Consider the following 16,960-nt stretch of genomic DNA (forward strand, 5'->3'; position numbering starts at 1 on the left):
TCTTTGATTGACTTCCTGCTAGTTTTGATATTTACTACCACCAGAGAAGAGCGTAAAAACACAGTACAACATTGTTAACCAGTTAGGAAGGCTGGAAGGGAAAGCAAATCCCAGTACAATTGCAAGTAACTTGGTGGAGTCCATAATTAAGATTTTTTTTTTAACGGATCAGCAATGAAGCAATAAATATGCTGCTGCACTGAACCAACATCACTAACTTTGTGGTTTATTGCATTACAGTTTAAAACTAAATGTTATCCATCATCATACATTCACTGACCAGGCAAATGACACTTTTTTGTATGTTTTATGCTAAATAGCTAAAATTATGCAGTAGCCAAACTAGACTAGGACTAGTAGAGGTAGATATTGAATGGGCAGTGCCAGGCAGAAATATTTTGTCAAAGCACTCCTTTGTCTTTCATTATGAACAGTTAGCAGGTTTAACACTTTTAATTAAAACAAACATCTTAGGGAAGCTCTTCCAAGATGCTTTGGATTTTGTAGCAATATTTCTCTTGCAATATTACAAACTCTTTGATACTGTCTCTTGCAAAGTGGACAAATTTTGTCCTCCCAGTTTTCTGCCACAACTTGCATAAAGACTAACATACAAAGCTAGAGTCTTTGTGAATACACTACTGGTTTTGCTTTTACCACTCCAGAAGTAATACACATTTACAGCTTCCTTGGCATGGGAAGACTGCATTTACAGTATTTACAGCTTCACTCATCTTCCTGGTAATAAGAAAGCTATTTTATATTTAATCACAAATGGAACTTGGTATATGCCACCTTCTTATAACTCATTTCAGTCTTCAGTCTTCTTTTGACGAGCTGCTCTATCAGTTGCTCCTTGCCATTCCCACTGCTGGCTGTGTGTTCCTGGGAAGTGTCTCTGCCCAACACAGCCATTAAAATTAGTGTTGATTGCAGTTTTAATTTCCAGGAAATATAATCATGACTGCATGGCCAGAGGTTTTGTAAAAGCATTTACCCTTTGCACCTCACCTCATCCCATCTCAGGACAGATGATAACTGGAAGGTCCTGGAAGCAAGAGCCTTTCCCCAGGCTCAGCAACCACTTCCCTCCAACTGAACTTTTAAGGTTCAACAGGACCTTTCATTAATGAGCTTACAGTCAGCTTAAATCAGTTACTGATACAACTGTCTAATTACATTACATTTGCACTGTTTTCCTTCACAGGACCCCAAAGCACTGTGTTATCACATGAGTGTAACTCTGACTTCCACATAGTTCAAGCTATTTTACATTACACTTAAGTAAAAATGGCATTTGTAAAGCAAAATTCCTTAGGGAAAAAGATTTTAAAGTTAGCTAGATACTCTGTACAGAACACTTGGAAAAGCAGTTAAAGCAATCACAGAAAGGGAAAAATAAGATTTTTATCTGGGTCTATTGAGCTGGATTATGGTATCAAGTGGTTTGGTTGGCATGAGTAGTACGTGCCCAAAACAGAACTGTGGCAACAGCACGTGAATGCTGCAGGCACGATGGCACCATTGCTCCAACCCCCAAAGGCATCACATGAGACAGACACCTTAAGTCTTCTTATTTACCTTGCTCACATGATAATGAAATTATATTTGCACCTCTGGCTCCTCAGGCCTGATTTCCCCTGCTCTCATGGGTGTTTTCCTACAGGGAAAACACAACTCAATCTGTGAGTTGCTACACCAACTTCCAGGGTCTACTGTTATGGCTGCAGCACCTCCAGACCTGGCAAATCCAAATGCTAAAGGAAGATGGAACAGGCTGATCATAAACACCTCATCCAGCCCTAGAGAGCTCCCTGGGAAACTTGGAATTTGCTCCCCATGTCAGGGGAAAACCTGGGTGACAAACTTCCCTCTGTGTTCTGGCTGACACAGCATGCATCAGGACAAGCCTTCCCCTTTATGATCATGCAAATATTAAGACCTCTACTGAAAAAAAAGAAAAAATGTTGAATATAGCTTTTAAGGCATTTCATATGCAAAGAAATTAAGTCAGTGAATACTAAGTTTGAGGCTATTTTACCTGCTTGTTCACACGTGCCTGCATGCTTTGGTCTCTACATGGAAGAAGCAAGTACCTCACCCACCATCACAGGGAAAACCACAGCTTCCAGTTCCCTACAATTTAAGCCCACATCTAACTCTGGCATTGCTTTATGCAATGTTCACCATCTTCTCTTACCTAGGCAAAATTTATTGTCTGAATTTTTTTTGTCCCCAGGCAAGATACCTGTATCATGTGTCATCACCAGTGGCTCCACTGATGGTGACATCCTCCTTCTCAGTGAAAATCACGAAGAATCAAAATAAATTTTGTCATGCCAATGATCTAGGTCACCGACCACAACTGCATTCCCTGCTCAACTGCTTTGGCAGCAAAGCACTGGTGACTACAACTTTGGATCTCAACACACAAAGGAAAGCTTCCACTGCATCACAGCACTCTGTGCTACCAAAGAAGACTCACTGCACTGGATTTCAACTCCATTTCCAGCTCTTAAAAGCTCTTCCTCAGAACTCAGCCTTGCATCTAACGGGACAGATGTGAAGATCAAGGAATAACAATTTCTTTGCCAATTAAAGAACCTCCATCTTCAGGCAAACTCTTGGTGTAGTTTCCTGTCCTGGGCTTGCAGTCTTCTGGAAGGGGATGAGTAACCTCTTTAATCCAAAAGCATCATCTCTGAAGCAGTGGGAATGCCTTTCAGCAAGATTATGAAGTGTCTTCAGGGAAATCAAAACAGATGTGTAGATGGAGAATTCTGGAAGGCCCATTGAAGCATCCTTTTTCCCATTTGCACAATTAAAGATAACAAGTAACTTCTGGCTTTTTGTTCATCCATTTCAACACGAAAACAGGCAGTGAAAAAGGAAATAATCCCATTTATAGGCAGCACCCAAAACCCCCATATTTGGAAAAAAAAATAATTTGCTTGATGCAATTCACAATCTGTTATGAGCGAGCACTCAGCTGCCTCCAGCTTAAGCAGCCAAAAAATGGGCAGCAATACTCAAGAGGCAAGGCCAAAAGCTCACAGCTTGTGCAGGTAAGACTGAACCATCTCCAGGAGTTGCAGAAGACATGCAGTCCAAGTATCCCAGGCTGCAGAAACAACTGAGATCAAGACATCAATGCCAGAGTCAATTAAAGGCTCTGTAGGTATTCCAGTCCCTAAAAGCCCAGCAGGTTAAATATACAAATACAGCAACCCACACTTCTGAGGGGAACTATACTGCAAATGTACACAAGGATAGGCTAACCATGAAAAGAAAGTGGAGCTGAAGACACAATAAACAAAAGCCTGTTGTTGTGACAGTTAGAAAACTACAAACTGCAGTAAATCTTCTGGGATCTCTTAACCGTACATGTCAATCACTGAATTCCATTATGTGGAAGAGGAAGGCTGTGTATCCACACAACAGATACTCTGTAACTGAACTCCTGCAGCAAAGAAGGCACTCACTTTGTAAGCTGTAGTTTATTTCTGCTCTGTTTTATATGATGAGCCTACAAAAGAAAACATTTGAGCACTTATCTATATTATTAACACAGTAGACTTGTAGACGGGAGCTTGACTTTGAAAACAAAATTCATCCTAACACTGGTGGAACTTAAAAGCAAAGCATTGTGTTATAGGACTTCCCAGACATTCAGTATTTACACAGAATGCATTTGCACTTTATACTCAATGACCACCCAGTAGCAGTGACATTGTTAGCATGACTGGACAGCACAGTAAGCCAGCCCTGAGCTGCACTCCAGCAAACCCATTCACTGTCCAAGTACAACAACATAGATTGGTTTAAATATTCACACAGTTGTTTTTCAAAACGTTTTATTGCATTATATTTGGTACCTTATGTTTGACAAAGGAAATTACATCTGTAACTGCAGGAATAAGAAGCTGGTCTGTTATTGAAAAAAAAATCTTGGGCCCCTTAAAAGTTACAAAGTCTTGGGCTTGCCTGAAACAACTGAGCAAGAAATATATTCTTAGAAATGTAGGGCTTCAAGTATTACAAACCTGTGACACTGTGGAAAAGTTCCAGAGGTATCTAAACTGCAGCACTTTTTTTTTTTTTCTGCATAACGTGAACAAGGCCTGCTGAGGTTTTAATCTATTAGTCTCTTGATCAGTCAAAATGGTAGTCAGGAGTTTTCCTCTTTGCAACTTCAAGCCATAGTATGTTCTCATTTTGTTTTCACTCTACGTGAAAAATGCATGCGATCTTTCTAATTGGTGCCACATCACAGTGCATAATTTTATTTGGTTCTTGCATTACAGTTTTAAAAAGTTTGGCCAACCTATGCCAATAGGTTCATCTCAAGAACAGCAATGTTGATTCTCCTCTCCCCACCCCAAGTTTAATTCCAAGAGACCATTTTTAACTGGTTCCTTCAGGTAAAAACTGTGGTGCAAGAACACCGAACTGATCGTGTACAGTGAATTTCAGAGACACAACAAGCTTATTGAACACACTATGTTTCTTAATTCTGGTTGATATCCGTATGTCCAAGCACCCCAACATAGCAAATATGTTGCAGGTTTCTCTGTATATTCTGATTCACATTGCATACTTCCTATGGACACAATCATCCCCCGTATCAAAATCAGTCAGATGCTAAAGCCCCATCAACTCTTTGTGCTCAGTGAAAGAATCCAGTGCTAAAACAGCAGTTTTGCTGTCTGAGATAACAGTAATCTCACAAGACAAATTTAAAGTTAATATTTCTGCCACACACCTGCTCTGAGGGCTACACACCTCCAGGTCTCGTATAAATTAGTTTAAAAACATCGGTGGGTAGGTGAGGAAAAGGGTTGTTTACTTTTTCCTTTTTGTCAATTTTAGCAGCTTTTAATTTTTAAGAAACCAAACAACCTATTAACCAGTAATATGTTAGATATTTTATATATATACTTTGTCAGCAGGATAAAAAAAAAGTAAAACTATTTGAAGGCAACGGGTTTTTTTTCCTTCTGTTCTTTGTGTAAGTTAGAACAATTCAGCAGGTGCGTGACAAAAATATTATACACCAGATATGGTCCAACGTCATTTTTTTCCAATAAAGTTGTTCATATTTCATTGGCCAGTTCTTCAGGTTCTGCAGAACTATCTCCATTAACTGTGATCTTCATATCCTCTTCATATCCAGGGGGCATGAAAGCCAAAGCATAAGGGAAAAGCTTATGACAATTTGCTCTGTAAGTTTCAGATGCTTCTTTACAGTCTCCAAGGCTACCGTCACATAAAGCTTCTAATACCTCCATACAAGTCTAATTAAAGAGAAAAATAAAGAAGTGTTATGGTTTCTTAAACGTTCAGCTGAACACTCACAACACAGGTTTCAAACAGCAGTTCCTCTGTCTGAGATAAGAATAGTCTCACAAGACGAATTTAAAATAACATTTCTGCCACAAACCTGCTCCAAGGGCCACACTACACCATCAAATGGCATTTTAACTAAACACAGCATGAAATAGCAGTGTAGTCTAATTTGAAATTATGCAATTTAAAAAGGGATCTAAAACCCAGCTAAAAATCTCGACTGTAAAATGAAATACTAATTTGTCACTTGTTTCTTATTTTCCTAAAAAAAATGTTACTCTTGCTAACTGGCAACCAAGAACCCCACCATTCTTGGGACACACTGACCATTTTAGCAACACATAACATACCTTTCAATGAAATCAAATTACTCTGATAGTACCACATTTTTCAGATATATGCAGTTTCCTGTTCATTTTTGTTCATGATTTAGAAGAGGAAAAGGAGATTTGCTATGGAATTTTTTTCAGCCTGCATTCCAAACATGAGAAACCAATTTACTGAGCCCCACTAAAGCCTGGCTGCATTTAACACCTGCTCATGGCTGTGTGCAGGCATTAGCACAGCCAGGCAGGCTTTTCCTGCTCCTCTGACATTTAGTCCAGTTTTTATTTCTTTTCTGTACTGGGATTAACTGCTCTGTCCTCCTGCTGTTGGGTTATGGAGCTCTCCTCAACGACCCCTTTTCCTCACATTTGCTCTTTGTAATACTGGCATCCACCAAAGGTCAAATATATCTGGTTTTATGCCTGCAGTGTGCTCTGAGACAGCTGGTTTTTTTTACTACAATGAAATGTAATAAATTTGATCTCTTTGCACACAAAAATGCCTTTCAACAAACACCCAGACTCCTCCAAATTCTCCATTTTCAGGGCACTTTCAATTCCTCATCTAGAAGTTCAGTACAAGTCCAACTCTACCTTAATGTTGGCACCAAACATACTTAAATTCAACATTTTCAGTTTTATCACAATGTACTCTATAGGATGTTTATGCACTGCTGAGTTGGTGAAATCTTCTTCTAGTCTTAACCAAGTTTGCACCTCCAAAACAACTAAGCATTTTTGGCTACACTTAATATTTCCCCAGTCCAAATCCCAGAATCCCACTCACAGGCAAAAATCAGCAAATAGAAGGCAAATTAATTTTTGTTTTCTAAATCTATTGACAATCTAGATTAAGATCTTTGAGACCACACAAACACTAAGAAGACTTGAAGCCAAAAAACAACACCCAAAAAAGCCAAGTTTATGAAAAATGCTAGATATGTACTTCAAATATAAAAGACATGAGTTTGCATCCCATACCACAAGCTAGAACAGAGAAAGGATTTTAATCTTCAACATCCTAAACAAATCTACAAATCAAGGCAAATTGTCCTTTATTGTCGCTTTTTCCTCACTCTGTCTGGTCCAAAAATTCTGCTATCAACTTAAAACCCTTCATAATTAATGTTCTATTGAACACACTGTATTTCCTAAGAGTTGTTTTTTGGAAAACTCCATTTTTTTGTCAACAAAAGAATAATTTTTAAGTAAACATTTACCAAATTTACTTGCAATAGATCTAAAAGACTGAGTGCACAGACTACTGTAAACTGTGAGTCAGAACTGACAAGTCTTCCCAGATGAAGGTGGGGGAATGGGGAAAGGGACATGGAGGCTGTGTCAGAGGGAGATAATTCCATGACCACCAGAATGGAGCAAAGACTCAACATTTGGTGAGCTTTTCACTTAACTACATGCTAAGGCAAAACTGTGCATATGCAGCTTTTATTAAACCTATGGTAATTCCCACAGCTTGCAGGAAGTTGACTATGGAAAGCCTTCCCAGAGTCTGCACCACTCCTTTGCTTGTGAACAGTTGCCTGTGTGGCAGCCAAAGCTCAGACAAACTGCCACCTTTTCTTTTGCCTTCTGAATGCCCTCAAGCTTAGGAAGTTTTCCCATTACCTGTAGCACTAATACGGTTTTTGCTGCTGCTATTTTCATATTATCACAAAACTAATTTAAATGTGCAAAAAGGATATTAAATATTACAGTTCAGATGAACCTGATACTCCTTTGTCTCACCACTCAACCTCTTTACCTTAAGGCACAGCAATGATTTCAGCTTCCTCTTACCTCCAAAATTTGCTTAAAGCTTCCACTGATAAAACAGAAGTTGTCAACAATTTATAAATATGTTACCTGAAGATTTCTGTTAATAAGGGATTCATCCAGGGTCATCGCCAGTTCCACTGCCCTTTTCTGACTGGAAGGATCTAAATAGTACATCATTTTGGCAGCTACAGGAGGAAAAATAAAACTCATCACCCAGTGGGTAACCAAAAGCATCTTATATAAAAACATAAATTAGAGATATCATGAGGAAGAGAGGGGACTGAACTCTCCAGCAGAAGTTCAAAATGGAACGAATTTGGAGCATAAAGCTCGAGACCCAAGCAAGTAGAAGGGAAGTTCTAAATAAAGCATTAAAACAAACATTCTGCACACATTAGAATCAATATCAACATTTACATTTCAGCAGCACAAAGAGAAAATTAAAGAAAACTACAGATAACCTGGCTGTGGTTTTCAGAAAAACAAATAGAGAAGAAAAGCACACCAGAATGAAGGAATGACTATTACATCACTGGGGCTGATACTGAGATACCACTGCCAGAGAAGCACAGAAGATGCAGAAGTAGGGCAGAACAAGAAGAAAGGCAAATACCTGATAATCTATGTGGCAGTGAGTCGTAGTTCCTTTTAAGGAAAGCTTCATTGAAGTTCTTTGGATTAGTTGCTCCAAAAAGCCGATTCATTTCTTGGTTTAACACTGTTCTAACAGCATCAGGCAGATCCTTACTTTCAGATACTGTTGGAAAAAAAAAGTTGAGGTGGGCACAGGTAATCACAATAAAATATGATTTATGTATTTATTTTAGTATATTTCATGTTTACATATTAATATAATTGGAAAGTATCTCAAAGGAAGATGCATGAAATTTGAAAAGGTAAATATTGAATGTGGTTAGAAGAAGCTTAACTGCAGCACTTAAACGATGCTTAGAAAAAGCCAAACTTTTTTACATTAATATACTCTCCCCTTTGCTAATTAAAACCTATTAGGCTCGAAGGTTAATGTCATACAAGTCTGTTCTTAAGTGTGTCAACTCTGTAGCCCCCACCAGAATGGTGACCTTTGGGACAGGGGAGAGAATTCTTCCAGGTTTTACCAGTAAGGACAGAATTCTAAGCCCTCTCCTTGCATGCTGTCAGCTGAAAAGCCACATCCCTCACTCTGCAGTTTCCATTTCTTCACTGCCTGTCTCTTTCAGGCTTTGTATACTGCTCACAGTCTTAAAAATTCTTAGCAACACTGGAATGACTCCTAAGTCCAGATGCAGTCACAATAACCATGCTTAATTTTAGCATGAATCAGTTGTTTAAAAATACATGCTTTCTTTATATACATGCTTTCTAATACATGCTTTAAATATTTTGGATTGATTGTGCTAAAAATCAAAGACTGCAGGTTTAGCATCAGCTGGCAGTGTGCACAGATGGAGTCCTACCAAACAGATACATACCACTGCTGAAGAGATGAATCATACACTCGTGAAGCCAAGGGTGACTAGAATCAATAGCAAAGGCTCTCTTCACAGACTGAAGCATTAGAAGGAACTTCTCTGGAAAAAAAAAAGTGTCGACAAATGTTCAAAAACCTGTGGTAGGAACTCATTGCATTGTGTTACAGGAGTATTTAGTGTTTGAAATTAGAAGAATTTACAACTGAGTGTGCTGCTGTTTTTAATAATATGCATCTATTTAACTAGTGAATTAAGTAGATAATCACCAAATGTTCAAACTTTGGTTTTCACAGACTGGGGTCTTGGTCCAGTGAAAAGCTTTGTATCCTGGCAGGGATGGGCTCCTCACACCTCATCAATAATTGCTGCTTAAGTTCCAATATACACCTTTATGATTCACAAATTGCTTGCTTTCATTAAGTGTTCTCACCTACCTTTTCGAAAATAAATCTCAAAGGCAAAAAGATGAGTCTCTATTTTGTTCTTCACTAAATTCTTCAAGGGTGTTAAAAATTTAATGGCTTCTTCCAAAGGCGCTTCAACCTACAGATTCAAGGAAGTGACACACAATTAAGTCAAACCTAGCAACTACAAACACAAAAACCAGCTGTTGCTGAGTAACATCACAGAGTTGCTCTCCTAAGGCAGTGCCATAAGATGCTTAGAAGCTCTTCTGTTACAAATTTTGCAACTTTCACTCAGTATCTAAACACAGACTGAAAAGTCCAGAATATTTGCTTTCTGATGGCTACAAATCACGTCTCACTATAGAGACACAGATCTTTTCCTTCTTATCATACACCAGGAATGAACACAACTGGAGCTGAACCTGCACTGAAAAGGGCAGTGTGGCTGCTCATACCAGCCTACAAACATGGGCCTGAGATGATGGCAAATGACTGATAAACACCCATGACATTCTGCTCATGTGAGCTTCAGAAAGGTTCCTGAAAGCTGCCAGGTCATGGCAACAGTCCCAGCCAGAATACCAACAGCAAGCTGGAAGTCACTAGATATTTAAAAAGGTCTCCTGATCTTAGCTAGTGTTATCCAGTAAATGGATTACACTAAATTTCACACAAATTAATTCTGTGCAACGGTTCTTTACAGACAGGTATCTCACATACAGAGGTTTGGGATTGCTCAAACAAGAACAGTCTGTTTTCCTTAGTTTTTTTATTAACAGAAACTACTCTCTAAGAAGCAAATAGAAATTTTGTTGTGTACCAATACCAATCCAACAACATTGAAGTGATACACTTTGTTGCAAATAACTTGAGTTGAAGATCACAATGGATACCTTCCTGCTAAATATAACTACAGCACCTGTCATAAAAACACATCACTTCTACGTGCTGCTGATTTTACATACATACTGTGCACATGAACTATTTGGAACCTATAAAATCCCATTTCAAAGCCATGCCTTTAGTGCCAAAGATACATATCCAAACAAGTCTAGGGGCAGCTGTTTCAGGAAAACTATTTGCAAGTGACCAACTATGTCAAAAATGGCACCAACTGCATTTGGAAGCGTCTATATCATGATTGTGATATTGAATTTGGAATTATATTATATTGACACCTGTATATTAAAGACATAAGTAGATTTGCCAAAGGAATGCATTATACATCTGCAACTATTCCTTATAATCTTGGGGACTGGCTAGATTTTTCACAGCTATCCCACGATATCCCTCTATTACAGAGCTCAATTTCAATACATGCTGTTCCATTTCCATCTTGGCTAGCACTGCAATTCTGTCCTTGCAACCAGTGAACTAAAAAATGGGAATACCAACATTCTTAATAAACTAGTCAAGTTATTAAACGAATCACTTGCTTCCTGGCTACAGAGTGAAGTTCACTGACTCAACTTTCAAATATCCCCTCAAGAGCAAATACCATTCATTTCAATGTGAATAGTATAAATATAGATCCAGAATGCTGGATCTATAAAGACTTGCAATCTATACTACTATTGCTATAATTTAATTTTTCCAGCCTCTATAATTTTATCTTTCCCTCACATTTTTGGAGTGCTTTCCTGCTTCTTACAGGTATAACTTCTGCTAAAACATGAGTCTTCTGAGTCATCTCCCTTTTATATCTCACTATAGTTCTTAATCCATATCTCTAAACCATCTCAGTCTAGTCTGCTATTTACTACTACAGCTTCTTAATTCCTTTTTTCCCCATTCAAAACATATGCAAAGAAATCCTGTTAAAGCATTCAGTGCTTCAACATCTCCTTTTTCACAGGCTGACTATGCAAACAAAAGAGTATCAGGGGGCATAAAAGAGTGAATGATAATAATCATTTACATACAGGATAGAAAGACTTCCACACAACCAACGAGAAATAGGGTATAATCAACAAGTTAGTGCAGTAGACACATGGAGATAATTCCACATGTAGCAAATGTTTATGAATTCAATTACTGCCTTTAAGAACTAGGCAGAAAAGCTGTCATTTCCACACAAGTGACACTGTATCTAACAAACTAGCCCTAGAAAGGAACTATTTTTAAAATGCTGCCTGTGAAGAGATGCCATACCAAAAAAATAAATCAGTTATTTGAATGGCTTAAGTTTTATGTGTGCTCACTGCAGCTTTTCTAGAAATTTCTAAGACTTTATTATTACATTGGTAAGCACCTTTGCCAGCTTCTCAGGGATAAGTTCCTCTTTCGGTCCTCCAATTTCTTCATCATCATCATCTTTTTTCTTTTTCTGATTCCTCTGTTGCTTCTCCTTCTCAGCATTTTTCTTCTCCTCCTCCAGCTGTGCTTTCTTCTGGGCTCTTCTCTGCTTATTTCGTAGTTTCTTTAGCTCCTTGTCAGACATGTTTGCTGTACACACACAAAGGACAAAACCACACAAAATTGATGTCTAGTATTAAAAGCATCAAGCAGTTGTCAGACAACATCTTTTTTAAACCATATCTACTAATGAGCAATGCTGTCATTATCTTTGTAAAAGTTTATTTACTATGGGTAGATTATTTTATAGCCTATGCTGTTGCTTCATAATTCACAAATTCCTTAGTGGAATCAGGGGGCAGAAATTAAAATAAGAGCATAATGAGATGAAAAATACTAAAACTTGACAAATTCCTCTTAAAGGATTTTCTCTTGAAGGATCCTCTATTCGTACCATCTGAGGTGCCCCAAGCCATAACTGCTTAAGCTGTTCTCCAATCAGAAATGGGAGGAAAAAAAAAATAGATGATTTAAACGTTATTTTTTACATCAGAAGCAAGAGATGATAAAATTTAAGTTGCTACCTAGTGAAATTTCTGAACACTAATAAAAAGCTTAGAAAGAGCTACTACCAAGCACATCTGCTTCAACCTCCTATTCCATGGACCAACCACCATGAGAATTCATGGTTTTGAAGTCATTCCATAACACAAACATTTGTACTTAAGAGTTACAACTCTCACCACAAACCCATCATTGTTTTATAATAACCACAATAAAAGCATACATTATTTTAATTCCCAGCAGAACATCTACTTTACCATGCAGTCCAAGCTGCAGTTTGCCTACTTTGAGTTGTGTAGAACTCTGGTTTTGGCTACCACAGTTGACAATCATGCCAGACCTCCCTAAAACACCCACTAATTAGTGAAACTGCATGAATAAACCCTGAGGTTTGAATACCTGTATCAGCCTCATGCTCTTTGTTTTCATCTGTTAGGGGATTATCATGAAGTTTCAGATAGATCTCTATGGCAATTCGTGCTGCTTTGAAGTAGAACGGATGTTGTCGAAGCACATCTTCTAGTTTTAACAAGTCCACATAAGACCTAAGGGTGATCTTCCTCATACAGTAAGTATGGAAGTCAAACTGGTCATCTGTGATTTCTACAAAATGCTGTCACAATGGAACACAACATTATTTAGCAAGTATTAACCATGAGATACTAACCTGGACTTTCAAAATAATGATTTAGTAAAAGTCTACTGTTTGACAAGTACAGCCTAACTACTATAAACATTAATAAAACCTTCCAAAAATTAAGTCATAGTGAAAAGGACAGAAGGCATCTTAGCCCAGAACCTAAATATACCAATTTCACATTCTCTTAAAAGTAACTACTACCTCGGAGAATTTCCTAGCAGACAAAGGTTTTACAGTCATTGTATTTAAACACAATTTGAGGAGTTTTTCTTCTATTACTTGCTCTAGTTTTTTCATTCAAAACTATAATTTTAATTTCCACTAAAAATTCACTCCAATTCATGCCACTACTAGGACAATGAACTTCTACACTTATATCAGACATGATGTGAGAAAGTACTTTCTTTTGTTCAAGCTCTGCTTTCCACACCATCTCATGTCCCTTTGTTTTTGTTTAAGAAGCAGCAAAAAGTCATTTCCCTCTTGAACTTCTCCAAGTACTTATGATCTCCTAACTTTATCCTGAACTCAGCTTTGTTTGTCAAAGCTCGGGACAGACAGACGAGTAAGCACAACAAGCTAATTGCAGTCTCTTCCTTTGGAATTTACCCCACAGCAGGTGTTTTACTAGCCCATTTTAAAGAAGGTGTGACACTCAGATGAAAACAGTGTGATGGACTTCCATAATTGAAGAAAAGTACTACCTCTCGAGTTTTAATTCCTCAGGTGTCCTTTTGCCTGCTGCTCCATACCAGCACAGAAGTTTTTGCAGCATTATCTCTAATGGTTTCAGGATTCCTGAGCAGCATTAATTATTCTAAGACCTTTTACTACTTATGCATAGGCAGAGAATTTGTCATTGACTACACTGTTGAACATTACATTTCATGGGCTGCTTAATCATTTAGTCCTGAGACAGAGCAGATGCTGTCCTTGCAGTATTCAGTCTGCTTCGGTGATCATTCATTGATGAAATAATGAAGACTCTATAAGACAGGCCTTAATAATCTCCATGATAAACTTCTTTTCTCGCAAAAGCTGATTATTTGCTCCTACTCTGTGTTCCCAGCCATGAATCAGCTATTAAATCTATGAGATCAACCTCCCTACTTTTTCTGATAAAAATTGCTTCCAAAAACCAGAACATTTTATCAACTAGACTGCCCCCTTCATATAACTGGCCTCTCTAAAAAATTTAGAAGGCACTGTTTTCTTACAAAAAAACTTTGTTGATGGTTTCTGAATTCAACATATTTGCTTATCTTATTGTTGAACTTTACTACACCTCCAGTAAATTAATCCAATAAATAAATTAAACGTAGTGACTTAAATCCTTAAAAATATTTCTTTTGGGTGGCCTAAGTTATCACTTCATTTGCTGATCTCTTCCAGTACCCAAGACAGAATTTATGTAATGGACAGAAATTTTTCTTATGCAAAAGAATCTTATATTAATTTATTTAAAGGATTTGTGCAAACAAAGCATGGTCCTGGCAAATCACAAACTGGTGTGGACTGGAAAGCACCTTAAAGATCATCTATTTCCAACCCTCTGCCATAGGCAGGGACACCTTCCCCTAGGCCAGGTTACTCTGATAATCTTACATCACTTTTTTCAAATCAGAGAATATCCCAGAGCTGAGCCCTCCTTGCAGAAGAGCAGCAGTGCTGAATCTCCGAATGCCTCTCTATTAGCAAAGAGACACAGCTTCCTACTAAGTTCTGCTCTTTCAGCACTTCCTTCCCTCAGCTGTCTGGTCTTTTTAATGTGCTTTAAAAAAACCAAACCCATACCTGCTTCTTTTTAAAGTTGTGCATTCAAATTTTGTTGTTTACCTCACTATGGATATCTACATTTAATGAGCAAGTATTCCCCCTCTAATAAAATTTCTAATTTAAGAAGTCTTTATTTTTGCAATAGCTTCTTTTAAACTGTAGCTTTTTTTTAAAGGAAAAGATAGTTAATATTTTTGTTCATTTTTTTAAACATTTGTTGTGTACCTCTAAAACAGTACCTTAACAGTAACTGACATCTGTCCCTTTAAGGATGGCTTTGTCAGCTCATCCAGTTATTTTTGTACTTAAAGTTCACATACTCTTAGTTTGTACCTAAATACCCATTTCTTATGTACACTGCCAGAACTAAGATTATTTTTAACAGTTTTCTGCTCTCATCTGGATCTTCAAATAACTTTATAAAATCTTCTCATAATACACAGTTTACAATGGTACTTTTAGGAGGAAATGCAACTGTACAAACCTGCCAGTAATCAACATGAAATCTCTCCTGAAGCTACATGAAATGCACCTTTACTGCTCAGAAAAGTAACAAATCAGCACAGTACACTTAAACCAGTGTTTTCCACCCTAAGCAGTGGAGCTGAATACGTACTCTCTCAATTTCATGGCATTTCTTAAGTGCTTCTCCGAATTTGTTCATTGCTTTGTAGGCTTGTGCACATTCTGTCTGAAACCACATGCACTGCATTTCGTTAAGGTTCTCTACTGCAGAGGTGCCTTCCTAAAAGCAAAAACAGCATTACACAAAAAATATATCTCACTGGATCCATCAGTTGCTATTTCTTTTATCCTCTCCTAATTAAAAGCACAAAGAAAGAAAATGAATTCTAAATCTCAGAACTGGAGTTTTGAAAGTTGGAAATGCCACAGTTAAAATTGACTAGCTTTGTTGATTAATTAAAATAAATATAAAAATCTTTGTTACACCAACTGGAAGAGTCAGAAAGACACAAAGAGCCAGGCAGTGACCATTTCACTGTGACAGTTCCTCATCTTTAGCTTGGGAGAGACCCTCATTCAGTATTTTTAATACTCTGTGCACACAAGTAACACATTGTAGCATGGAAAAAATGGCAGAAAAGTTCTAGCCATGCAGGATTTTTTTTCCCCCCCATCAACTAAAATTGCCATCTGCATCTTCCAGAGAACTGCTGATTGAGCTAAGCATCCTCACAATAGTAGTAACAGATTATTATTTCTAAAGCAATCAGTACTAAAGAGGAGTAGCAAGGCAAAAGCAATACTGTTAACTTTGACACCTGGTTCAAAAAAGGGGATTACAGTTATCTTTCAAATCTGGTATTTATATATACTTGCACAGATCCACAGAACTTAGCAATGAAAGAGCCTCATTTAGGCAACTAAAAACGAGAAAAGTGTCAGTTCTGTTTTCATTATGCTTAATCTAGAACTCTATTGTTTTTCAATTAAGAAGCCTGTATTTGAGCACTAGACATAAGATCAAATGGAGATGAATAAGATTCTATAGAGCAACATCAATTTATATTTTCTCAGTTCAGTTTTGGGTAACTGGTATGCTTTCTTTTGAACATCATCTTAGAGCTGCTTCAGACATTGAGGTGTCAAATTAATTAACCAAATTAAATTACCAATCAATCAAATGAACCTAAATTCATCGTGGGTTTGCATCAAAACTCCCACATAAAGCTACTGGGGATATATAAAACAGAACTTGCCCTCCCCTCATGTCTGCTTGCACATAGCCTTCATTTCTCAAGATCCTTCAGATTTCCTTTATAAACACCACTCACCCTTCTCTCTGTTCAACCTGCCTTATATTCCAGGTTTCTCCTGCTCCTTAAGAGAGGAGAAAATGGAACAAACAGAAAAGGCTTTACTTTTGCAGGTAGAGCCAACAGTTTGTTGCCTGTCTCAGACAACACACAAATGACACTGCCAGAATTCCCAAACTGTCATTTGACAAATGGTCTGGAGAGACTTCACTGAACTGCTTTGACTTGCAGTTATCAAAGAATATTATCAAAGAAGTACATTTTAAAATAAGTAACTAACCTGTGTGACCATCAAACCTAACAAAATGGTGTTACTGGGGGGCAGGGACAAAAAGTGATGTATAAAATTATGCAATTTCCATAACAGTATTTTTCTTCCAGATAACTGGTCATGTGTAAGAACATGGAAAAATTAAAAGAGGTGTAACATGCAGCTTTCCTTCACCAGTGATAAACAAGGACTTGGGAATGAAACATTGTCCACACAAGGAAGACACCTCACAAAGGTTCTCAGCTGTTAGCTACACAAAAAAATTATGTTCCAAGAGACAACTGAATTCTCTAACTTACTACCATTAGA

General features: G+C 37.7%; 1 protein-coding gene across 1 annotated transcript in view; it reads right to left on the minus strand.

The window, feature by feature from the left end:
• Positions 1-3,837: 3,837 nt before the first annotated feature.
• Positions 3,838-16,960, minus strand: part of NAA15 (N-alpha-acetyltransferase 15, NatA auxiliary subunit) — a 36,151-nt gene continuing 23,028 nt past the window's right edge. Inside the window, exons 13-20 of the mRNA XM_088164145.1 lie at positions 15,219-15,347; positions 12,586-12,799; positions 11,579-11,772; positions 9,355-9,463; positions 8,921-9,019; positions 8,062-8,205; positions 7,536-7,633; positions 3,838-5,294 (exon numbers count right to left, since the gene is read on the minus strand). Of these exons, the coding sequence (XP_088020271.1) occupies positions 5,094-5,294; positions 7,536-7,633; positions 8,062-8,205; positions 8,921-9,019; positions 9,355-9,463; positions 11,579-11,772; positions 12,586-12,799; positions 15,219-15,347 (1,188 nt within the window). The 3' untranslated portion in view covers positions 3,838-5,093. The remainder of the gene's footprint in view (positions 5,295-7,535; positions 7,634-8,061; positions 8,206-8,920; positions 9,020-9,354; positions 9,464-11,578; positions 11,773-12,585; positions 12,800-15,218; positions 15,348-16,960) is intronic.

The sequence above is a fragment of the Sturnus vulgaris genome, chromosome 4, assembly GCF_052056855.1.
Source record: "Sturnus vulgaris isolate bStuVul1 chromosome 4, bStuVul1.hap1, whole genome shotgun sequence".
Taxonomy (NCBI): Eukaryota; Metazoa; Chordata; class Aves; order Passeriformes; family Sturnidae; genus Sturnus; species Sturnus vulgaris.